The sequence below is a fragment of the Monodon monoceros genome, unplaced genomic scaffold (assembly GCF_005190385.1).
Source record: "Monodon monoceros isolate NGI ecotype Baffin Bay Population unplaced genomic scaffold, NGI_Narwhal_1 Contig4285_ctg1, whole genome shotgun sequence".
In the NCBI taxonomy this organism is placed as follows: Eukaryota; Metazoa; Chordata; class Mammalia; order Artiodactyla; family Monodontidae; genus Monodon; species Monodon monoceros.
Window position 1 is genome coordinate 632735 of NW_021700178.1, and position 25338 is coordinate 658072.

The 25338-nt window shown below is 47.1% G+C and overlaps 1 protein-coding gene across 1 annotated transcript in view; it reads left to right on the forward strand.

The window, feature by feature from the left end:
• LOC114884825 (unconventional myosin-Vb) overlaps nucleotides 1-24611 on the forward strand; it is a 324223-nt gene extending 299612 nt beyond the window's left edge. Inside the window, exons 17-19 of the mRNA XM_029204081.1 lie at nucleotides 794-880; nucleotides 18017-18128; nucleotides 23967-24611. Coding sequence (XP_029059914.1) covers nucleotides 794-880; nucleotides 18017-18128; nucleotides 23967-24182 — 415 coding nt within the window. The 3' untranslated portion in view covers nucleotides 24183-24611. The remainder of the gene's footprint in view (nucleotides 1-793; nucleotides 881-18016; nucleotides 18129-23966) is intronic.
• The last annotated feature ends 727 nt before the right edge of the window (nucleotides 24612-25338 follow it).

The window sequence follows — 25338 nt, forward strand, 5'->3', positions numbered from 1 at the left end:
GTACACCCAGAATAAACACACACATACACCCAGAATAAACACACACATACACCCAGAATAAAAACTGGGTTCTCAGTGCTAAACGTAGCATTTTAGGGGGGGTGAGTTGTTGAAGTCATGGCTCATGTCTTTAAAGACAGGAAGATAAAGTTCTTCATCTGTATGATTCTTAACTGGGCACCTATCATGATAGTAGCTAACAACACGCATGCCCTTATGTTCTGCCAGGCGCTGTTCTCACTGCTCTCGTGGGCCATTACATTTCGTCTTCACACTAACCCTCTAAAAGGGGTACTTCTATGATCCCCACTTGACAGATGAAGATACTGCCGTGCAAGTTTATGTTACTTGCCCCAAATCACACATGCAGCTATAAGTGATCACGTCATGATTCAAACCCAGGTCTGCGTGACCTGAGACACTCCCCCTTTTAACTCTGGAGCCAAATAATGCTTGTGGTGCCGAGTGTATATGATTTGGCCGTTGAATTAAGACAGATGCCCCTGTGTATGGAAATAATGAGGGAAGGCTCTGCAGAGGAAGCAGGAATGAGCCTTGGTGGGTGGACAGAATGCGGGGGGCAGAGAAGAGGAGTATCCCAGGTGCGAATAAGAATGTGCACAGACCTGAAGATGCTGAGATGGCTCACGTGCTGCCAGTCACTGTTCTTTAGTCTGTGCTTGGCCCCTGACCTTGAGCTCCAGGGTGCCTGTGCAGGAGGGGGCGGGCTCTCCCCCTCCCCTGTTCCACTCCTTTGCCGTGTGGCACTCACTGCTTGTCTTGTTTTTTTCAGCTTTGACCCGAAGAGAGCAGTGCAGCAGCTCCGAGCGTGCGGGGTGTTGGAGACCATTCGGATCAGCGCAGCTGGCTACCCGTCCAGGTACCATGGCCCCTGGAGCCTGGCTCCCCAGGGAACCCTCTTATGTGCTGTCCCCCAAGACAGAGCCTCCAGAAATGTTCCCCAACACTGAGGGCTCAAGCAGGGCACTGACAGACAGAAGAATTTCAGTTTGGGCTGAGAAATATGGGTGTCAACGGTAACATCCTCCTGGACAGCTTTTCAGATTTCAACTTGGCATTGGTCTGGGTGTCAAGCTGGCTGGAGTTGCCAAGGGGATTTCTCCTGTGCCCAAGTCCTACCTTGTCCTCTTTACCTTTTGCTTGTTTGTTCTTTATTGTGGCAAAATACACTAACATTTACCGTCTTAATCATTTTTAAGTGTACAGTTCAGTGGTACTAAGTCCATTCATACTTGTACAACCATCACCACTATTCATCCACAGAACTCTTTCATCTTGCAAAACTGAAACTGTACCCGTTAAGCACTACTCACCATTGCCTCCACTGGCAACCAGCATTCTACTTTCTGTCTCTATGATTTTGATGACTCTACACTGATGATTCGTGTAAGTGGAATCATGCAGTACTTGTCTTTTAGTGCGTGGCCTATTTCACTTCTCATGATGTCTTTAAAATTCATCCATGTCGTAGCGTGTGTCAGAAATTCCTTTTCTAAGGCTGAATAATATTCCCTTATATGTAGAGACCACATTTTGTTTATTCATCTGTCAATGGACCCCTTTACCTTTTAATATAGAATCAGATATATGATGGAAAATGTCATTTCTTTGAGCTAAAAGACCACTATCACGATCTGATTTGCATCGTGGATAGGCCATTGAGCCACCCCAGTGTCTGTTGAAGCTGTGCCAAGACCGTGGATCCCCTCTGCTGGACACTGGCCTGCAATAGGGGTGGGGTACGGATAGCGACCAACTAGCCCCCGTGAAATCACGTAAGCCAAACATCTTCTGCCAGGAACTGGAGCTGAACAGGGCACTGTAGCAACCCAGAGCCTGTGGTATTTTCCACAGGGACCCACCTGTCTGAAGAAGGTCCTCTAAGTGTCAGAAGGAGGAAGGAGCCAGAAATGGGGAGGAGGAGAGGCAGCCCAGCCCCCCTCCTGCCATCTCCACCTGGCACTTTCCCACTGCAGCTGAGGAAACATCCATATGCAGTGGTCAGTTACCCAGAAACAACTTAACCATCAACGGCTCCCAGATGTTGCACCTGGGAAGGAAGTTGCTGATGGAATTAGGAATTTGCATTTGACCTGGAAGGTGCAAAGAACTGTCACTAATCCGCAACATCCGTGCAGCTTCTCAAAACCCAGCAGGTTCAAGCATTGCTCAGAATGATCTGCTCCAGCTGGAGGTAGAAGGCTGCTATTACTGTCTTTCAACCACATCTCTCTTCTTAGAAAACAGACAAGGAGTGCCCTGGGGCTCCATCTCATTTTTGGACCTTGGGGTCTGAACACATCTGGCTGACAACTCCACGATTAATGAGGTGGGCCACGCTTGCCCCTCTTAGGTGAAGGCTCTGTGCCCCTTCTTCCTGCCCTGCAGCGTCCACATCGCCTTTTGGTTGAGCGGAAGGGGCTCAGGCTGCGGGCGCAGTGGTTCAATCTTGAGTCCAGGCATTGTAGCCTGGCTGATTGGATGGCCTTTCAGTGGTGCTCCAAGCACAGGGTTCAGACCAGGCATAGTTTGTTCCACTTAAGAACTTGACAAGGACGCTAGGGAGCTGTCGAGCCACTGGTTTTCAAACCGTGTTCTACTGGCAGCCGGGCCCCACTCCGGCTCCTGGCTCTTCTCTCTGCTGGGCTCCCGGAAAGGTTTCTTTAATCCCGCATCTTGAGTCCAGTGTCTCTCAAAACTGCATCGCAACCCACTAGTGGGGCAGGAAAGCAATTCAATGGGCTGTGGCCAACACCTTGTTTGTTTAACGAAATAACTTCAGATGGAAAATAGAAGGTGGCAGTTTGCGGCAGAAAGTGTGTTGTGGCCTGAGCTCACTTTAGCTGTACGTGTAGGTGTGGGTGCTTCCTGATTTAAGATGCATCTTCACCAGGGAGGCCCCGAGAAGGAAGTGAGCTGCCCAGGGTCACCAGCTGGCTGTGCTCGGGCTGGACTAGAATCACCCTGCCCTGCTCTGCCGCGTGGTGGTTGGCAAACATCTTAACTGCTTACGTCAGTGAAGCGTTTCTTCACTCTTCTTCCAAACAGGTGTCTCGGAGGAGTGAGGGGACAGGTGGGGTCCTGTGGGCTGGGCCCAGGCTGGAGGCCTGGTGTGGAGCTGCTCCCTGCCCTCTCCAGCTTGTAAATAAAAGACCAGACTGCAGAAGCGCGGCCTGGACTGGAGCCATCAGAACCTGGTGGTTGGACCTTGGGCCTCAGAGTCAGGCCTAGATTTCAGTGTCAGCTCCCAGACTCCTAGGCTGGGTGACCACGGGCGAGTAAATTAATCTCTCTGAGCCTGGGTTCCCTCATTATTTAGTAGAATGGTCATACTTACTTCATGGACTGTTGTGATAAATGAGGTAATGCATCTGAAGTCCTCAGCACAGTGCCAGGCACATAAGCATTTAATAACATATTTATTCCTCATCCAGATATGAGTGAGAAGCTGCATCCTTCTGGGGTAATTATCAGGGTAGGACATGTCTATATCAGACATTTCTAGCTTTGTTTTTGTGAAATCCTGATGTACCTGGTCACCTCAAAAGAGCATTCTGGAGTTCTCAGAACTCTCCAAGCAACTGAAAAGGTCAGTCTAAGAATTGTCTAAAGTACGTCAAAACAGAATAGAGCTGAGATGTCCCATGTTAAACTGTTGAGGGTCCCTGTGCAGGAAACTTAGGGATCACGGGTCCTCACAAGCATACCTGTGCTGTATGAGGTCTGGAGGTAAGCAGAGAAACCCAGGCGCTCATCTTTTTGTGTAACATATAATGGGTGCTGATGCTGGGCCTGTCCAACGGGAGGCGTGAACATTGGGACCCTTTGAAAATGAGATAGTCTAAGGTAGATGGAAGCTTGGGGACCCGTCTCAGTATACAAGGAGCACCCTGTTTCGCCAAGAACTTTCTAACAGAATGAATTGTTTAATAGTAGGACAAATGGCTTGCAGAGGGCATGACCCTCTTTTCTTGGAGAACGTCAAGGAAAGGCTAGAAGTCTTTGAGTCTGACATGCTGAACTGTAGACCATGCTTCAGGCAGAGGCCCCTGCTCATCTCTGTCATCTCCGATTCACCCATGGAGCTTCCTCGCAGCCTCACTGTGAAATCAATCGGAGTGACAGCGTGTGCCACCCACTGGTTTTGCTGACACAGTACAAAACCATCTGTTTTGGAGGTGGAAGAGGAAGGGGAGAGCGTTTTACTCCTGTGGTCTCCCATGAGTTTTTGTAGCATGAGAAGGTTTTCTTGCCTTCATGGTATCCCTTTCTCCTGTTAATCTGTCCTTCCACAGCATGTCTCATCTTGTATCGAGCATCTAGCTCCATGCCGATTGCTCTGAGGGGATTCAGGATGTAAGGCATGGCCTCTGCCCACCAGGAGCTCACAGTCTAGGAGGAGTGAGTGCTACACGCCTAAAGCAGTTAGAGAACAACTAACTGTTGTAGGTGCAAGTTTAGGAGGAAACATGTCTTGGAGGAAGTAAGACGTGAGCTGGGCCTTGAAGGGTGAGGAGTATTCGAATTGATGAGGAGGCAGTGGGAGGTTACGGCCAGTCAGGGCGCGGCGTGTGGTCCAGGTCTGGAAGGGGTGGTAGGTTGCTCTTCCTGTCCAGTGATGGGGGAGATCAGCTCAGTGCCTGTTCCCCCTGCTCAGTCCTCCAGTCTTAGCGTGCCAGGGCTGCTTTTCACCTCATCCAGACAGCCCCTTCCTTGGCAGCCAAGAGAATGCATTCCCTCCGAGTCTTTCGATTCATATGGAGAACCACTTCTGCTGTTCATTCCACCTGGCTGCAGACAGAGTTGCCGGTGAAGTGGAGACGCCCACAGACTTGCTGGCCTCTTACGGGGCAGCTGACGGGTGTCTTTCCCTTCCTCCCTAATTGTTTCAGACTTATTCCCAGCAGATAATTACAAGGGCATCTGTACTTTTTGCTTTTGTAATTGCAAAACACAGTTGGATGATGGAAAGGTATTGTAGGGAAGGAAAGAAAGCCTGGTATTTTCTGGTATCACAGAAGATGTTACTTAACGCTGTGATTTAAATGTTTGGGATTAGATCCAGAACACTGCGTTCCGTATCCTCCTCCTGTTTGCTATCGTAGCAGATTTTGCTGAAGGGTCAAAGAGAGGATTTCCTCCCCAAACTGCCGTTTGAGACACTAACTTTTGGAAAGCGGCACCATAGTGTTGTGACGCTTTTGTTAGTGTCGAGACGGAGTTGAATCAACCATATTATTTCAGTTGGACCCTAACTTCTCCCCACCGCCAAGTCACAGCACCTCGGGTGGCATTTCTTTGGAAGGTGAGTGGTGAGAGGGAAGGGCTGCGGGGCAAACCGCCACGCCCGGAGTCTCTGGCTCTGCACGTGGCCTGACTTTCGGTACCTGCCAGCCTTGGTAGCCACGTGGAGTGACCTCGCTGGTTGAAAACAAAATGCTACCTAACTGCTTCATCCAGAAGCCTGGTGTGTGTCTGCTGTGTCTGGGGGTGAAGTGAGTGAGGTTTAACGGATACTGTGAGCCTGTCAAGGTGTTTGCCACTGAAGGAAACACACAGGTGTCACGTGTGCTCCCTCAGTGTAGAGGTGGGCAGTCATTTTGTTGACCTGACTCGAGGAGACCTTCGTGGGACCAGAGGGTCGTCACAGAAAGACTTCAGCTTCCGTGGCTGCTGAGACTCAGCGCAGCCAAGTGATGTCACGTGCGTGAGCTCGTCAGGCAGCCATAGCTTTGCACAGCTGTCTCCAAAGGAAACTTGAATGGCTTCTTTGATTACAGGGATTACAACTCATAACATTTTCCTACATTTTTCCTCCTTCTGTGGCCACAGGGCAGGTATCACTTTACAGGGAAGAACATGGCAAAGGGAAAAGGAACGCGTGGTCCAGGGTGGCAGGGACTTGTGATGAAATGTCCAGAGGGCTCTTCCCCAAGGAGCCCGAGCCAAAAGCAGCCCTTTTCAGCTGGGATCTCAGGCCAGGTCCCTGCATCCAGCCTGCCGATGCCCTGGGTGTGGAGCTCTTAGCCCTGTTGCGAAATTAATGGATGCCAGTGCCCACACAGTCCACCAAGCCAGAGAGGAGGAATGCAGAGTCGCTGGCCAGCCGCGGCCTCTGGCGCTCCCTCACCCCGGTCTCAGGCTTCAGTATACCTGTCTGTTTTTATCCTCCCTAAGAACTATGGCCCCCTGTGAGTCTGATTTAAAATGAAAATGTATCACTCAAGTTGAAATGCGACAGTGGCTAAGATAAATGTCCGTGATCACGTCCATAAAGCACGGTGATAAATGAGCTGTCCAGTAAGACAAGCTCGTCCCCCAGCACCTGACTCCCAGCCGCCCCCCCCAGGTGTCTTACACCTGTGCAGTCACCTGTCTCCCTCCTCGGGGGGCTTCAGAGCAGCTTTGTGTCCTGGAGGAATTGTGAAGCAAATTCCACTTAAGCAAAACAAGCGTGTGATGGGGGCGAGGAGAGAGGGGAGCTGCTTGAATATGCAGTATTTATATCCTAGGAAAAATACTCACCGGTAACTCTTCACTCTACCTCACAGTCACATCAGAAAAACTCATTGGTGCTTTCCAAAAAGACTTCCACTCCTTCCCCAGCTTCACCCCCCTGCCCCATAGGGACTAAATAGCATAGGATTGGAGAACTGGATGGAGGCTTGAGAAATTGCTCCGTTCACCTTCCTGTTTAATCATGATTAAACAAACAGACACATAGTTACTTGCCTTGCTCTTAAAAATCCTACCGAGAAAGAAGAATGTAGAACTTATTTTGCAGCAAAATAATTTTTTATCTCGGCTCTTCCTGCCCTTAGTTCTGGCCCTTTCTCCCCTGAGCACTGTGCTCATTTCCGGGCACCAGGGTCTGACACAGGGTTCTTGACCACGGCTGCACATCACGGTCATGTGGAAGCGTTCCCAGAAGCCAGGAGCCGCCTCAGACTCAGAATCTGCCCTCGACAAGATTTCCCAGGTGATTTTTAGATGCATCTTGCCCTACAGCTGTCGCCCAGAAGGAAGTGTTGGCCCCTGGTAAACCACAGCCACTTGACTGTCTGAGGGCACTGCGGGACGCCTAGATTTGCCTCTGTCCTCATGGCGTCTCGGCTCCAGCATGGAGCCAGTGGGGAAGGCTTGTGTCTCCCTTCCCCTGCAGTAGGGCTTAGCGACCTTCAGACCCAGGGCCACCTTGGGGTCTCAGCCTGTGTTCCCCTGAGAGGCCTAGGATGTATGTGGGGGATAAAGGGAGAGGCAAATACGAGGTATCCGTGGTGGGGTGAGAACCCTGTCACCTTTGCACTGGGAACCCATGAATGAGTATCATCTTTCTATAAATTTACCTATTCTGGGTATTTCATATAAATAGAATCACACATGTGATCAACATGTGGCCTTTTATGTCAGGTTTCTTAACACTTAGGATAATATTTTCAAGGTTCATCCATCTTGTAGCATGCATCAGAACGTTATTCGTTTATAATGCTAAAATAACACTATTTTATTGTAAGAATACACCACATTTTATTTTACCCATTCATCAGTTGATGGGCATTTGGATTTTTAAAAAATTTTTTAACATCTTTGTTAGAGTGTAATTGCTTTACAATGGTGTGTCACTTTCTGCTTTATAACAAAGTGAATCAGTTATACATATACATATGTCCCCGTATCTCTTCCCTCTTGCGTCTCCCTCCCTCCCACACTCCCTATCCCACCCCTCTTGGTGGTCACAAAGCACTGAGCTGATCTTCCTGTGCTATGCAGCTGCTTCCCATAGCTATCTATTTTACGTTTGGTAGTGTATATATGTCCATGCCACTCTCTCACTTTGTCCCAGCTTACCCCTCCCCCTCCCCGTGTCCTCAAGTCCATGCTCTAATAGGTCTGTGTCTTTATTCCCGTCTTGACCCTAGGTTCTTCTGACCATTTTCTTTTTTTTCTCTTTCTGACTTACTTCACTCTTTATGACAGTCTCTAGGTCCATCCACCTCACTGCAAATAACTCAGTTTTGTTCCTTTTTATGGCTGAGTAATATTCCATTGTATATATTCGCCACATCTTCTTTATCCATTCATCTGTTGATGGACACAGGTTGCTTCCATGTCCTGGCTATTGTAAATAGAGCTGCAATGAACATATTGGTACATGACTCTTTTTGAATTATGGTTTTCTCAGGGTATATGCCCAGTAGTAGGATTGCTGGGTCATATGGTAGTTCTGTTTTTAGTTTTTTAAGGAACCTCCATACTGTTCTCCATAGTGGCTATGTCCATTTACATTCCCAGCAACAGTGCAAGAGTGTTCCCTTTTCTCCACACCCTCTCCAGCATTTATTGTTTCTAGACTTTTTGATGTTGGCCATTCTGACTGGTGTGAGGTGATACCTCATTGTGGTTTTGATTTGCATTTCTCTAATGATTAGTGATGTTGAGCATTCTTTCCTGTGTTTGTTGGCAATCTGTATATCTTCTTTGGAGAAATGTCTGTTTAGATCTTCTGCCCACTTTTGGATTGGGTTGTTTGTTTTTTTGATATTGAGCTGCATGAGTTGCTTGTATGTTTTGGAGATTAATCCTTTGTCAGTTGCTTCATTTGCAAATATTATCTCCCATTCTGAGGGTTGTCTTTTCATCTTGTTTATGGTTTCCCTTGCTGTGCAGAAGCTTTTAACTTTCATTAGGTCCCATTTGTTTATTTTTGTTTTTATTTCCATTTCTCTAGGAGGTGGGTCAAAAAGGATCTTGCTGTGATTTATGTCATAGAGTGTTCTTCTTATGTTTTCTTCTAAGAGTTTGATGGTGTCTGGCCTTACATTTAGGTCTTTAATCCATTTTGAGTTTATTTTTGTGTATGATGTTAGGGACTGTTCTAATTTCATTCTTCTACATGTTGCTGTCCAGTTTTCCCAGCACCACGTATTGAAGAGGCTGTCTTTTCTCCACTGTATATTCTTGCCTCCTTTATCAAAGATAAGGTGACCATATGTGCGTGTGTTTATCTCTGGGCTTTCTATCCTGTTCCATTGATCTATATTTCTGTTTTTGTTCCAGTACCATACTGTCCTGATTACTGTAGCTTTATAGTATAGTCTGAAGTCAGGGAGCCTGATTCCTCCAGCTCTGTTTTTCTTTCTCCAGACTGCTTTGGCTATTAGGGGTCTTTTGTGTTTCCATACAAATTCTGAAATTTTTCATTCTAGTTCTGTGAAAAATGCCAGTGGTAGTTTGATAGGGATTGCATTGAATCTGTAGATTGCTTTGGGTAGTAGAGTCATTTTCACAATGTTGATTCTTCCAATCCAAGAACATGTTATATCTCTCCATCTATTTGTATCATCTTTAATGTCTTTCATCAGTGTCTTATAATTTTCTGCATACAGGTCTTTTGTCTCCTTAGGTAGGTTTATTCCTAGATATTTTATTCTTTTTGTTGCAATGGTAAATGGGAGTGTTTTCTTAATTTCACTTTCAGATTTTTCATCATTAGTATATAGGAATGCAAGAGATTTCTGTGCATTAATTTTATATCTTGCTACTTTACCAAATTCATTGATTAGCTCTAGTAGTTTTCTGGTAGCATCTTTAGGATTCTTTATATATAGTATCATGCCATCTGCAAACAGTGACAGGTTTACTTCTTCTTTTCCAATTGGTACTCCTTTTATTTCTTTTTCTTCTCTGATTGCTGTGGCTAAAACTTCCAAAACTATGTTGAATAATAGTGGTGAGAGTGGGCAACCTTGTCTTCTTCCTTATCTTTGTGGAAATGGTTTCAGTTTTTCACCAGTGAGGATGATGTTTGGCTGTGGGTACGGCCTGTATTATATTGAGGAAAGTTCCCTCTATGCCTACTTTCTGGAGGGTTTTTATCATAAATGGGTGTTGAATTTTGTTGAAAACTTACTCTGCATCAATTGAGATGATCATACGGTTTTTCTCCTTCAATTTGTGTAAATGGTGTATCACGTTGATTGATTTGCATATATTGAAGAATCCTTGCATTCCTGGTATAAACCACACTTGATCATGGTGTATGATCCTTTTAATGTGCTGTTGGATTCTGTTTGCTAGGACTTCGTTGAGGATTTTTGCATCTATGTTCATCAGTGATATTGGTCTGTAGTTTTCTTTCTTTGTGACGTCTTTGTCTGGTTTTGGTATCAGAGTGATGGTGGCCTCGTAGAATGAGTTTGGGAGCGTTCCTCCCTCTGCTATATTTTGGAAGAGTTTGAGAAGGATAGGTGTTAGCTCTTCTCTAAATGTTTGATAGAATTTGCCTGTGAAACCATCTGGTCCTGGGCTTTTGTTTGTTGGAAGATTTTTAATCACAGTTTCAATTTCAGTGCTTGTTATTGTCTGTTCATATATTCTGTTTCTTCCTGGTTCATTCTCAGAAGGTTGTGCATTTCTAAGAATTTGTCCATTTCTTCCAGGTTGTCCATTTTATTGGGATATAGTTGCTTCTAGTAATCTCATGATCCTTTGTATTTCTGCAGTGTCAGTTGTTACTTCTCCTTTTTCATTTCTAATTCTATTGATTTGAGTCTTCTCCCTTTTTTTCTTGATGAGTCTGGCTAATGTTTTATCAATTTTGTTTATCTTCTCAAAGAACCAGGTTTTAGTTTTATTGATCTTTGCTATCGTTTCCTTCATTTCTTTTTCATTTATTTCTGATCTGATCTTTATGATTTCTTTCCTTCTGCTAACTTTGGGGTTTTTTTGTTCTTCTTTCTCTAATTGTTTTAGGTGTAAGGTTAGGTTGTTTATTTGAGACGTTTCTTATTTCTTAAGGTAGGCTTGTATAGCTATAAACTTCCCTCTTGGAACTACTTTTGCTGCATCCCATAGCTTTTGGGTTGTTGTGTTTTCATTGTCATTTGTTTCTGGGTATTTTTGATTTCCTTTCTGATTTCTTCAGTGATCTCTTGGTTATTAAGTAGTGTGTTGTTTAGCCTCCATGTGTTTGTATTTCTTACAGAGTTTTTCCTGTAATTGATATGTAGTCTCATAGCATTGTGGTCGGAAAAGATACTTGATACGATTTCAATTTTCCTAAATTTACCAAGGCTTGATTTGTGCCCCAAGATATGATCTCTCCAGGAGAATGTTCCATGAGCACTTGAGAAGCATGTGTATTCTGTTGTTTTTGGATGGAATGTCCTATAAATATCAATTAAGTGCATCTTGTTTAATGTATCATTTAAAGCTTGTGTTTTTTATTTATTTTCATTTTGGAGGATCTGTCCATTGGTGAAAGTGGGGTGTTAAAGTCCCCTACTATGATTGTGTTACTGTCGATTTCCCCTTTTATGGCTGTTAGTATTTGCCTTATGTATTGAGCTGCTTCTTTGTTGGGTGCGTAAGTATTTACAATTGTTATATCTTCTTCTTGGATTGATCCCTTGATCATTATGTAGTGTCCTTCTTTGTCTCTTGTAATAGTCTTTGTTTTAAAGTCTATTTTGTCTGATATGAGAATTGCTACTCCAGCTTTCTTTTGATTTCCATTTGCATGGAATATCTTTTTCCATCCCCTCACTTTCAGTCTGTATGTGTCCCTAGGTCTGAAGTGGGTCTCTGGTAGAGAGCATATATACGGGTCTTGTTTTTGTATGGACATTTGGATTATTTCCACTTCTTAACATGTATGAATAATACGGCTCTGAATATTCATGCACATAGTTTTGTATGCATGTATATTTTATTTCTCCTATTTATACCTAGAGGTAGGATTGCTGGGTAATATGATAACTCTTTACTCTTTCAAGAAACTGCCACTGTTTTCCAGCATGGCTGCGCCATTCTACATTCTCACCAGCAATGGATGGGGCTTCCCATATCTATACATTCTTGCCAGCACTTGTTATTGTCTGTCTTTTTTGTTATAGCCATCCTAGTGGGTGTCACGTGGCATCCCACTGTGATTTGATTTGCATTTCTCTGATGATTAATGAAGTTGAGCATAGTTCCATGTGCTTATTGGCCATTCGTATATCTTCTTTGGAGAAATGGTATGCAAATCATTTGCCCATTTTTAAATTGGGTTAGTTGTCTCTTTGGTGTTGAGTTGTAGGAGTTCTTTACATATTCTAGATACTAGATCCTTACCAGATATATGACTGGCAAATATTTTCTCGCATTCTGTTGGGTGTCTTTTCACTTTCTTGATGGTGTCCTTTGAAGCATAATAGCTTTTCATTTAGCAAGAGTCCAATGTATCTATTTTTTCCTCTGAGATTGTTTGCCCAATCCAAGGTCACAAAGATTTACACGTATGTTTTCTTCTGAGAGTTTTATAGGTTTAGGTTTTTAATCCATTTTGCATTAATTTATGTGTAATGTGAAGTAGAGGTCCGACCTCATCCTTTTGCATACAGATACCAGTTGTGCCAGCACCATTTGTTGAAAAGACCATATTGACTCTTGGTAGGCAAGATAAGGGGGTATCACCCCATTTTAGGATGACAAAACAGATCCCTTAAGAGTTAAGTGATCAGATTAAATCCTCACAGATAGCAAGGGGTAGAGTTGTCATACCACACGGCCAGGGGTTAAGGATGCCTTCACTTGTGAGTCTTCTACAAAGTGCCCTCTCCTCTGACTTCGGTCTCTTGTGTTCCTTGGAAAATTTTGTCCATCCTTGATACAGTTCCAAGGAAAACTCCTGCATGCAACATCATTTATTTCTCCGCTGGGTTGTTTCTTCAAAAGAGAGAACAAGAGAAGAGTATGGTGCTTGGTGTCTATCATGAAAATTGTTTCTGCAGCTCGTATCTAGAAAGATTCTGTTGGTCCTGGTTAACAGGCATCTCAGCATGGCTAAACACCTCTGCCCCGCAAATGTCTGTTGGCCTGTGTGTGAAACACTGGAGGGGACCAGCCCCCCGCCCCCGGCCCCTGGAGCTCACAGGCTCCTGAAGGTTCTCAGACTAGAAGAGAAGCATAACCCCTTATGTTCCGTGTCGGCATGACCAGGATCTTTGCCTAAGTTGAATGTCACAGGGCCGTGAGGTATGTCAAAGTACAGGTTAACCCACCTAATCCTGACCTGAAAAGCCCTGATGGATTCGTCACCTTTTTCTTAGGGGTCCTTGTGATAACCTGACATGCCATCTTCAGGGATTCCTCTTGTGGCCTGATGTCAGAGAAGTTGTGTGACTTAGCCTCATACTCTGGTCTTACTGGAGAGATTCAGAGCTTGTCTATACCAGTCAGTCCCCGCATGAGGAAGCCTGTCCAAGAGAAGGAAGCAAAGTGCCACCAGCTTTGCAGATCCACCCCATTGTACACACTGGTCCATTGGGGCCCTGCAGGCAGGCGTGTTCTGTGGGGCGTCCCCACGTGTAGATGTTAGGTACAGTATCGGGCTCCAGATGGGAACTCAGTCAAGCAAACATCCCCCCACTGCATGTGCTCCACCACACACTGTCTTGAGGCCTGAGGAGCTTGTAACGAGGAAGCACCTTTCCAGGCTGGTGGGCTCTGCTGAACCCTTGGCCTGGGGCAGCTCACCCACCATGCCTGCTCCCACTTCTTCCCAGGAGCCGCCACAGGTCCTGGGCTTTCCCCACACCCAGCTGTGACCGCTCTACCGGTTGGCATGCCTGCTCCCCAGCAGACCAGAGACACATAGGGTGAAGTAGGCCTCTATTTCGGAGAAAACACGATATTAAAGTCTGGGACATTCAGCCAGACCCCTGGCATGCGAGTCTGAATCCAGAGCTGAGTGAGTCCTGTCTCTGAGGCCCCTACGACTCCACATAGCCCAGGGTTGGGGCCACAGTTGAGGCCTGGAATACACTTAGGATGGGAGCTCTTCTCCCACTGCTAATATGGAATAGAATGGAAGAGCAGCTGGGCCCAGGGTGGGCTTAAAAGACACCCCCAGGCCATCGGCCACAGAGATGCCTGGGAGAGGGTGTCTCCAGGGCCACCCAGCGAGCGGGGGGGGGGGGGGGGGGGGGGGGGGGGGGGGGGGACCGGAGGAAGCAGATTCACACTGCAGAGGCGGATGGCAGTCATGGTCCATTGTTCTTAAGGTTCCTTGGACTAGGACTGTGTTCTGTAACACACATTCCACACATGTTTGGGAACATTTTTGCATATCTTGATGAAGGGGGAGGTGGGTAATGGTGGAAAGATGCTCTGTGTCCTGGGGAACTGTCCCATACACTGAGAAAGTGTCTGCCCCAGAGCCATTCCTGCCCTCCTTGAGAAACTCTGGTAGAGAGAAAAGTTTAACACTGGGTTCCAGCCATTTTAAAGCTCAGAAAATACCGAGATTTTAAGATGTAGTAAGTGACTGCAGGTAAAGATACCATGCGTGATAGGCGCTGGGAGGTTTAAGAAAAGTATCGGAAGACGTATCCGAGCTTGGCCGAAGGAGGCACAAAGCCAGCAGAGAAGCTAGCATGTACAAAAAAGCATCCACAGTACAACGCAGAAAGCTCTGTGTCCCCCAGGGAAACGGGAATACTTCAAATGCTATGAGAGAGAGAGGTTTCGTGGTACATAAGCTCCAGGGGAAACCTTGGGTACCTGTGGTGATAATAAGCGGTCTTTCCTAACTTTTACATGGGCACAGAAAACCTCCATCCAGATGTTCCTGCCAAAACAGAAAGTCTTGTTAAGAAATTCTACTTCTGGAAAAAGAATCACATATTCTATTTAGATTCCCTTGGAAGGTTTTCCTCTTACGGATGAGGGAGCCTTTCCTGTGAAGATTTCATTTCTAAGAGCACAGAGGTCCACAGAAAACGGAATCCACGTTTGATTCTGGGTCCTTTGGTGAAGGACACGTACATGCCCAGACCCTGTTGTGGTACCCCATGAGGGAGTGCCCACCCAAGCCCTTCTCTGTGGAAGGGCTGCATTCTGCAGCGTCCTCCTCCCCCATTGGTGTCACCTTGATGCAGGCATCTGAGGAAGCCTTTCAAAGAAAAGGGGCAGGGCTTGGATGGGAAGGGAGAGTCACTTAGGTCTGTAGGAAGCGTTGCAGCTTTCCAAACCCTCCACATCCGTGAACTCACTGGCTACTGAAGTCCTGGGAGGTACTCGTGAGGTGGGTGATGTTCTCTCCACTTGCAGACAGGGGAGGTGAGGTGTCCAGTCTGTGATTTGTCTAAGGTCACACTGCCAGTCAGTGTCAGAGCGGGCTTCTCTGCTCCCGTGCTCCAAGTTTTTTCTGTATTGCGGTCACATCTCCCTACTCCCTCGTCATCTCCTGGAGCCTGTAACCTTCCAGAGTTATAGAACTGTCAGCAGTAAGTGGTTTTCAAATTAGAAGCATTGAAGGTTTTTAGCCCAGTGAAACGCTGCTCTAATTATTTCCCCAGAGAAATTGCAAACTCATAGTGAGAAACAAGACAGATGACGACATGGCTAACCGAACTGCAGGAGGTGGAAAGTGGCCTCAGAAAGCCACGCCGAAAGTGCTGAGCCACCTTGAAGGGAGAGCCCACACCCCGCTGGGCAGGCAGGAAGGAGTGCATGACCCGGGTGAAACACTGATGGTAGGCGTGGGGAGTAAGGACACTTTTCATTCTCTTGGATTCTTGCCCAGATCCATCTTGCCCCACGTGGAAGTATCAGTAAACAGAATGGTCTATGTTTAAAACTTGGGGGCTGGTGCAAAAAGAGCCTGGAAAAAATTCAACAGCGTTTGCATGTATTAAAAACAAAATGGGGCTTCCCTGGTGGCGCAGTGGTTGAGAGTCCGCCTGCCGATGCAGGGGACACAGGTTCGTGCCAGGGTCCGGGAGGATCCCACATGCCACAGGGCGGCTGGGCCCGTACCAAAAAAAGAAACAAAACAAAATGAATGTCTAATTTGCAGCTTATCCATCCAGCTCTCTGTTCCTGGGCCGCCAGTATTAGGTCGGTCAGGGCTTCGGAGTTTTCTTGACATTTACTGTGCCTGATTGAAATCATTGAAGCAACGTTTAGCTGGGCAAATAATAAGTGTTTCCATTTTTAAAGCCTCCTGGTAGAGATTTCCAGTAATTAGGTGGGTTTGGCTCACGGTCCCAAAGGGCACAGAGCAGCGGAAACGCTACCTGGGCCCGATCCCAGCACCCTCTGCCGCCCCCTGCTGAAGGGGGTAACCCACACATTGTGAGCCTGTGGAGCAGGGCCATGCGCACACCTGGTCAGCTCCGAGCAGAACAGGTGCTGTCATTCCCCTGTGACCTTGCATTTGTGACAGACAGAACCCATTGAAAAGGTAAAGGGCATGGAAACAAAGTATATTAGTGGATGTCGCGGTCTGGGGGGAGGGGAGAACAGGGAGTGACTGATACTAGGTGTTGGGTTTTGTTTGGGGGTGATGGAAATGTTCTGGAATTCAACATTGGGGATAGTTGCACGACTTCGTGAAGGTACTAAAAAACTATTGAACTGTATACTTTTAAAAAGGTACATCTTTACAGTATGTGTGTTATATCTCAAGCTGTTATTTAAAAAAAGGTAAGGCATAAGCCATTTTATGTAGAGAAAAAAAAAGATGGAAAAAAAAGCCATTTTGTTATTTGTACCTTCTCTGAGACCCATGGCTGTGTTAGAAGTCTTCCACCAAACCAGGCGAGTGTCTTCAAAGGCACGGAGAGGCTCTGAGCTCAGTCTGTTTTCCTTCTCGTCCCAGGGAGTGGAGATGGGTCGCCTGGGAGGGAGGGGGAACCCAAGGACCACACTGGCATGCGACTGTGGAGGGCAAGGGGAGCAGCTCGCAGTGGCCCCTGATTTTCCACAGTACTCATTTCTTTGGATAAAATTTCTAAAGGATCCCTTTTAAAAGCGAATGTGCTCCAGGAGAAGGGATGCAATCCGTTTATTCTGCATTAATACTTTAGAATGAGGGAGATTGAGTAACTGGACAGTCACTCAGCAAGGCCACAGGTGATGGTGAATGGTAACACACGATCTCAAGGCAGCACCTATATGATTTCCAAACGGGCACCGTGGACAGCATGTGGACCTGAAGACAGAGTGTGTGTGTAGCATCTCCTGATGCCTCCGAAGGGGTGAGCATCTCTTGATGCCTCTGAGGACTCGGAAGGAGTGGGGACAGATGGGCCGAATTCACCTTCAGAGGGACTTAGGCTGCAAATTCAAAGTCTCCATAGAGCAGGGTTGTGCTGCAACAGAACATGAGTTCCACGCAAAGGCTGTGAGCGTCCCCTGAAAACTGAGATGAGAAGCGAGGAGAATATGAGCGTCCGTGTGAACTGAGGTCGCTTTCAGGAGAAAGGGTCAGAGCCCGCCTGGAAAATGACGTCTTTGGTCATTGAAAAGACTGCATTTGTTTAAGTAGAGCTCTCCTAAAGATTTCCTTCCAGAATGTACCAGAACGGCACTTACTAAAAAGGTAGTGAAATTATAAGTGCTCTTTATTTTATGTGCATTGATGGACATTTTCTTTACAGTGGGCCTACATTACTCTAATAAACAGCGGGGGTGGTGTGGAATCATAAAGTCTACTTGCGGGAGAAAAATGGCTCCTTCTAAACTATACCAACGTGTGTGAACAGTGTATCTCCAGGGGTTAGAATATGGCCTCTCTTTATTTGCTAACGTATGCTTTCCTGCTTTAGAAAGTTTTCAATGAGCTATATTAGTTTTAGTTTTATAAGAAGAAAAATCAAGCTGCATTCCAGGTAAGGCTCCCCCATTCCAGCAGCAATGGAGTGGAGCTCCACGTTTTGGGGCAGAAACCCCCTGTGAGTGGTTCTGCCTCTGGTCAGCCCTCCCAGGGGAGCCTCCAATGCTTCCTTTTTCTTTCAGTCTTCCAGCCATGAATCTATAACTTAACTACACACTGAAATTCTCAGAAGGCATCAAGGGAGAACAGAATGCCCCGGAACGTGTTTTGCTGCTCTGAGAAGGGCTTTGTGCCAGGCATATTGACCCCATGGGGCGCTGTCTGAGATCACCCACGGCCCTTGTGTGGCCGAGAGGCAGGATGTGTCCCCTGATGCACCGGTTTTCCCTCCAGGTGGGCCTACCATGACTTCTACAACCGGTATCGGGTGCTGGTCAAGAAGAAAGAGCTCGCCAACACAGACAAAAAGGCCATCTGCAAGTCTGTGCTGGAGAGCCTCATTAAGGTGAGCTGGGCACGGCCCGACTGCTGGGCTCCAGGGGAGGCTCAGCCGCGGTGCCCTGGGATTAGGGGGGTGGGGGAGGTGTTAACTGCCTTTTGGGTCTTCATCCCTCGTATTGAAACTGTTCCTGAGATATTAATCCATTTGCCTGTGTCAGCAACTGTAAAGGAGAAGCCCCTTCACCTGCCTGGAGAACTTTCTAGCCTTTCCCACATCACAGCTCACATAGAAGATGAAATTGTTTATACAGCACGCTGGGGGTCATGATGAGGCTGCTCCTGGCTACAAGCTGCTGGCCGGGATCTCTGGCTTCCCCAAAGCCTGGGGCTCCACAGCTCAGCCTGCCGGCACCAGTGCACCCACCCGGGGGCTCTGATCTGGAGCCCGGGCACAGCCTGGGAGCCAGTGGAGGGGAAAAGAGCTGTGCTTCTGGTAGCTTCCTCACTGCAGAGCCGGCCTCAGGCCCACCCCCAGATGCTTGTTTTAAATCAGGCAGTGGATTTCATTTTATTTGAAACAGTCTGAACTCAACAGCTGACACTTGGGACTGGAGAACAGTAGCAGAGCGCTTGGGGGCCTGTAGTGAGGGACAGACCCTTGAGTATTTCTTAGTTCCAGAGTATCCGGGGTTACAGCAGAGTATGGTACTTAACGGTCTCAACAAAGGGCTAGATTATATCAAAACCCTTCCTTTAAGAAGGTAAGAGACTTACATCTAAATTTTTTAATTTCTAAGTATTGTTTTGCTAGGAAAATCTGTTCATCTGGAGTATAGCTCATTGCCAGATGATCAGCTTTTAAGGTCCTTTGTTATTTTGTGAAAGTGACACAGTCACCCTCAGCGTTGTCTTAGCAGCTCAAGTCTGTAGCTGTAGACAGTACAGAGTGCTGTGCTAAATATTCCACAGAGAGTAAGAGGATGACAATCTCGTTAATTGAAGGTTGCAGTTGGTTCTCTGGACTCTGGTTAATTGAGGTTTTTGCTGTGGTGTATCTGTCGGTGTTTACATTTCAACGTGTCCTCTTTCAACGGGTGAGAAAAATGTGTTCAGGGTCAGCTGATTCTGGTTGATGTGGAGCGTCGGGAGTCTTCCTTCTCTACTGGTACCAGGAGGCTCTTCGTGTAACCAAGGCTCACAAGTAGCCTGCTCTGCCATGGGGCTGCCTTCTCCTTTCTCCAGACTGTAGTTCCACACTTCCTCTGCCTTCCCTGGACTTCTCCAAGCTTCCAGCAGAACTGCTGCTTCCCAAACAGAGGGTACTCTGGAGGGGGCCCAGGTCCGACTGGCTGACTCAGCTTCCCACACTCTGCTCCCCTCCAGCTGGCAGGACCGAGTGCCACTGCCCTGTCCTGCTCTTGATACGCTCAGGCCGCTGGCTTGTTAATGCCCAGCTTCCATGCCGACTCTGCCCTCCCAGTTTCCTCAATCCAGCACTCTCTGAGCCCATACCATGCTGTCCTGTGCTCCAGATGTGTCTGCTTTCTTTCAGAGGATGGCCTTTGTATTGACACTCTCCCCTAGTTATTAGTACTGAGCCTGACACACAGAAGTAACCCACCAAACATTTGTGGAATGAGTGAACAAGTGAATTCCCTAAAGCATGTGAATACATGCTGTTTCCTCTGCCTGAAGTGCTTTTTCCCTCTTTTACCTGTCCGGCCAGGTTTTACTTTCCCTCTAGATTGAGCTCTAAAATGCTTTCTGGCCTTTGAAGCCTGTTCCTAGCCTCCCAGTCGGAGTTAGTCACTGGCCAACACTTCTCAACTTCTGCCTTCTATTTTTGTGTTTCTCCCCTTGTATTGTAGTTAAGGGCTTCTTTTTCATTTCACCAGACTCTGAACAACGAAATGGCAAGGGCCCCACTGTCATTTGTTCCTAGCACAATAACTGGTCATCACAGGAGCTCTGATGTGAGCTCTTTGTGAGCTCTTTTGCTCTTTGTGCAAGTGGCTGCATGGGTGACATGAGCCTGTCCTGATGAAACCTGCCACCAGTGGCTCACGGTTATTAAGCACTTGCTAGGAGTCAGACTCTTTTCTAACTGCTTCACACACTTCATCTCATCCTAACATTTCCTTACGAGAAACATACAGCGTGATGCCCATTTCACAGCTGAGGAAAACTGAGGCACAGGCAGCTGATATAAATTGCCCAAGGCTACTCAGGAGCCCCCACAGTCTAAACCACATCACCCGCTGAGTCTGACTGATTAATTAATGTCACTGTATAATTACCCTTCCTGGAGATGGAATAAGGATCAGTGCTTTAAGACTTCCCTAGAGACCTTCTATTTCCTTTTTTGTTTGTTTTTTCCCTCTTTTGGGAACCACATCTTCTGGTCACCAATGCTAAGTGACTTGGGGACTTCAAGCAACTGAGACTTGGCAAAGCCACACGTTAGCCTAAAATGGCACATGCCAGCTCCCTGCCCTCTCCAGGAACATGCTTAGTACATTTTATTTTATTTTATTTATTTATTTATTTTAACATCTTTGTTGGAGGATAATTGCTTTACAATGGTGTGTTAGTTTCTGCTTTATAACAAAGTGAATCAGTTACACATATACACGTGTTCCCATATCTCTTCCCTCTTGCGTCTCCCTCCCTCCCACCCTCCCTATCCCACCCCTCTAGGTGGTCACAAAGCACCGAGCTGATCTCCCTGTGCTATGCGGCTGCTTCCCACTAGCTATCTATTCTACATTTGGTAGTATATATATGTCCATGCCACTCTCTCACTTCGTCACAGCCTACCCTTCCCCCTCCCCACATCCTCAAGTCCATTCTCTAGTAGGTCTGCGTCTCCATTCCCGTCTTACCCCTAGGTTCTTCATGACTTTTTTTGTTTTTTCTTAGATTCCATATATATGTGTTAGCATGTGGTATTTGTTTTTCTCTTTCTGACTTACTTCACTCTGCATGACAGACTCTAGGTCCATCCACCTCACAACAAATAACTCAATTTCGTTTCTTTTTATGGCTGAGTAATATTCCATTATATATATGTGCCACATCTTCTTTATCCATTCATCTGTTGATGGACACTTAGGTTGCTTCCATGTCCTGGCTATTGTAAATAGAGCTGCAATGAACATTTTGGTACATGACTCTTTTTGAATTATGGTTTTCTCAGGGTATATGCCCGGTAGTGGGATTGCTGGGTCGTATGGTAGTGCTATTTGTAGTTTTTTAAGGAACCTCCATACTGTTCTCCATAGTGGCTGTATCAATTCACATTCCCACCAGCAGTGCAAGAGTGTTCCCTTTTCTCCACACCCTCTCCAGCATTTATTGTTTCTAGATTTTTTGAAGATGGCCATTCTGACCGGTGTGAGGTGATACCTCATTGTAGTTTTGATTTGCATTTCTCTAATGATTAATGATGTTGAGCATTCTTTCATGTGTTTGTTGGCAATCTGTATATCTTCCTTGGAGAAATGTCTCTTTAGGTCTTCTGCCCATTTTTGGAGTGGGTTGTTTTTTTTTGTTATTGAGCTGCATGAGCTGCTTATAAATTTTGGAGATTAATCCTTTGTGAGTTGCTTCATTTGCAAATATTTTCTCCCATTCTGAGGGTTGTCTTTCATCTTGTTTATGGTTTCCTTTGCTGTGCAAAAGCTTTTAAGTTTCATTAAGTCCTATTTGTTTATTTTTGTTTTTATTTCCATTTCTCTAGGAGGTGGGTCAACAAGGATCTTGCGGTGATTTATGTCATAGTACATTTTAGAGCAGAGTGATTAGGAGAGAAGCAGTGACGAAGGCGGCCTGTAGGCCAGGCAGTAGGCGCTCACCAGCCACATCCATTGGCCAGCAGCCACGGGGCAGGGGCTACATCATGAGGTTGCTCACGAGTGATAGTCTCATCCTGCAAGGATTTTAGGAATACCTCCATCTTTAGCCTGAATTTTTTTTTCTTTAACTCCTCAAATGTTTACTGAGTTCTTCCTATGTACTAACCTGGAGTGGTCAGTGTGAGGGTTATTGAAAGAGTGTACTAGGTGGGCCCTGCCCTCCAGGACAGATGGTCATCTAGTGTGGTTATAGACATCACTGGCCGTCATGCAAACCTGAACCTTCATCCTGACAGTGAAGGAGCGTATTAACAAGCATCTCCTGAGACCCAGAGAGCATGAGGAAATATGTATGTGAGGAGTGTGAGAAGGAGATGGTATTACAGAAGCGACGTGGTGTAGTAAGAGACCTCTGGCCTGGGAGTCCTGGGTCTCGGGTTCTATTCCTTGATATTTTCAGTGAGACCTTTGGCAAGTCACCTCAACATTCTAGGCATCTGTAAAAATAAAAGCAGTGGCTTGGGGTAGATTGCTAAGATTCCGTTCTACTCCCTCAGTCTCTGATTACTGGAGAAGGGTTCTCAAAAGATAACCTCTGATTGGTATGTGAAGAGTATAGCCAGTTCTAGGGGTTACAGAAAGCAGGCCTGGGGTAGACGTTCTCAAGACACCTGGGGGAAGGGGAGTGTAGCCATCAGGGCAGTGGTGATGGCTGTAGCAGGCAGGACCTTCAGAGAGATCCTCATTTGTAAAAATTGTGGCTCTGTGAACCAGACTGCCCTTTCCCTGGTGGTTTTTTCCAGCATAGGAAACGGAGCCTGTGTACTGTGGTTCCTGAGATGCAGCAGGCACCCCCCAGGCCCTAGCTCTGCTAAAGGCCCAGTAGCCAGGCTTGTCCCCCGACTGAGGGCTGAGCCGCCCACCTTTTGCTTCTGGAGCCCTGCTCACCGAAGAGGAGTCTCCCCAGCAGGGCAGTGATGCAGGCAAGGCCTCGGCCGCCTCAGAGCTTCCCCGCCCAGCCCAGCCCCTGTTCCTCCCGGCGTGAGCTGAGGGCCCTGAGCAGATGTGGGGATGAGAACCAGGGCCTCGCAGCTCGCTCCTCCCAGCTTCACCGGCAGCCCGACCGTGGAGGGGACAGTCAGTGACGGTCTAGCCAGATGCTGTGTCCCAGCTCAGCCACGGCTCAGGCAGCCTGGCTTTCCTGTGCGTGGAGCCAGGTTCCTGTTAGCCGTCCAGGGCTTGGCCGTGAAGAGTGGTGACTCAGCATTATTTCAGAGCCATTTGTCAACGTGAAGTGTATTCTCGTGTGTGTGTTTTCCTTAGACCTTGGCTCATTATCTCCTCCTTATGGTCTGCATGCCAAGGGAGCAAAATTAGATGAAGGTTATTTACAAAGAGTGCTCAGTTATCGTGAGTTACCTATGGAATATAGTAGCCCAGGCTCATCCGCATACACATGGCTGGGTCATCTTCCCTTATCCACCAGGGTGAGCGCAGGGAAGGGCAGTTAACTTCAACCTGAATAGATGTAATTAAAGATAGTAATTATATGTCTGAAAAAACCTCACAACATAGTTAGAAACCAAATAAAATGTATTTGGGGGTTATTTGCAATATATTCTTAATTTCCCACACCTGCCTCCTTTCACTTCGTTCAGGCCTCTGCTTAAACATCACCTCCATAGAAATGCCTTCCTCGATTAGCCTATTTCAACATCTCCACCCCATCCTCCAGCCCTCAGTTTATTGTCCCCGTAATCTTCAGCACTGCCTGAAATGTACTGTTTCCTTGTTTGCTTGTCCGGCTGCCCTCACAGCGATGTCAGCTGCTGGCGGGCAGGGATCTCTTTCACTGCTGCATTCGGTGTCTGACCAGCAGTGGGGACAGGCTCGGGCTCCGTTAACACACTAAGTCTCAGTGTGTGTTTAAGGAGCAGGGGCGTGTGACACCTGGCAAGGGAATTGTGCGCCAGAGGACCTGGGGCGGTAGGATGCTTTCCCTTACCGCTCACGGATGGTGAACCAGCTCCCCTCCCTGCCTTGTAAAGGATCCTGACAAGTTCCAGTTTGGCCGCACCAAGATCTTCTTCCGGGCAGGCCAGGTGGCCTACCTGGAGAAGCTTCGGGCTGACAAGTTCCGGGCAGCCACCATCACGATCCAGAAAACCGTCCGGGGCTGGCTGCAGAAGGTGAAATACCGCAGGTTGAAGGCAGCTACCTTAACTCTGCAGAGGTACTGCCGAGGACACCTGGCCCGCAGGTGAGCTGAGCCGGGGCACATCTAAGGTAGCAGATTGGCGGTGAGGGTGGAGGGGCAGGGGGCTGGGACCAGCTCCGAGCTGGCTGGCCTCCCTCAGCCCCGGTAGTTCGAGTGGTTCCTGCTGGGCCCTGTCCGCATCCGGCTTTCCCCCAGCAGCTGGGCCTCTCTCTCTCCCACCCTTCTCACCTGAGCATGTAGGTCTAGTTCCCAGGTCTCTTGCCTCCCCCAGTCTGTCCCTGTCCTAGGCTAGCCCTGGCTGGTTTTCCCACAAAACCTCCATTTGCCCTTTGCTTAAACTCTTAAGTAAAACAATCTTCTTTTAGAAAAAGAGACAATTTCAGCCCTTCTGTCACAGTCAACATACACTCAGCTTTGTGATTTACACCACCAATTTCAAAATCCCTTGGGAGTTTGGTAAATAGGGCTGGCAAGACCTGGGGAGGTCCCTTCTATGAGTTGTTGCACTCAGCACAGAGAGGGCGAGACTTGTCTGACCACAAGCAGCTACCTAGGGGCAGAGCCTGAAGCCAGTCGGCTGCCCTGACCCAGCCCAACACCATGTAGAAGACGCTACTTTACTTTAAACGTCCCCTCCTCAGTGATGTCATTGGGTTGATGAAACGCTAAAGCGGTATAAGCATCTCCGGAGAGCAGAGGGATGGGCGTGGAGGACACCCCCGCCACCAGACCCATCCCCGGACCTTTACACAGGTCATCAGATTTTGGACCCAGCCCTAGTTCAAAATCAGTGACCTCTGCAGATCCGGATTTCCTCGGAGAAATGACAGTCATTGCCAGGAGGCCTTGCATTTGGAAGCCAAAGTTTCACAAGTGGCTGCTCAGGCATCTCTGCTTGAATATATAAAACAAGCCCAGAGCAGGCACCCTTTGTACCATAAAGTTAGAAGATTACTCCAGCTCCCCTTCCTGTCCTTGCTGTTAGCTGTTTATCCGAGCAGGACTGGAGATGATGAATGCCATTAATTTACCTGTGAAGAGCTGAGAGATGGTCTCTGGAACAAAAGCTACGGAAATGAGAAGGTCGTCAGTAGTATCAACACTAAGTCGTCATCCACAGTCAGGGCATCACTGAGCATGCTTGTGCCGGGGGCTCTGCACTCTCCCTGCAGGGTGTTTGTATTCTAGAGAGACTGCTCAGG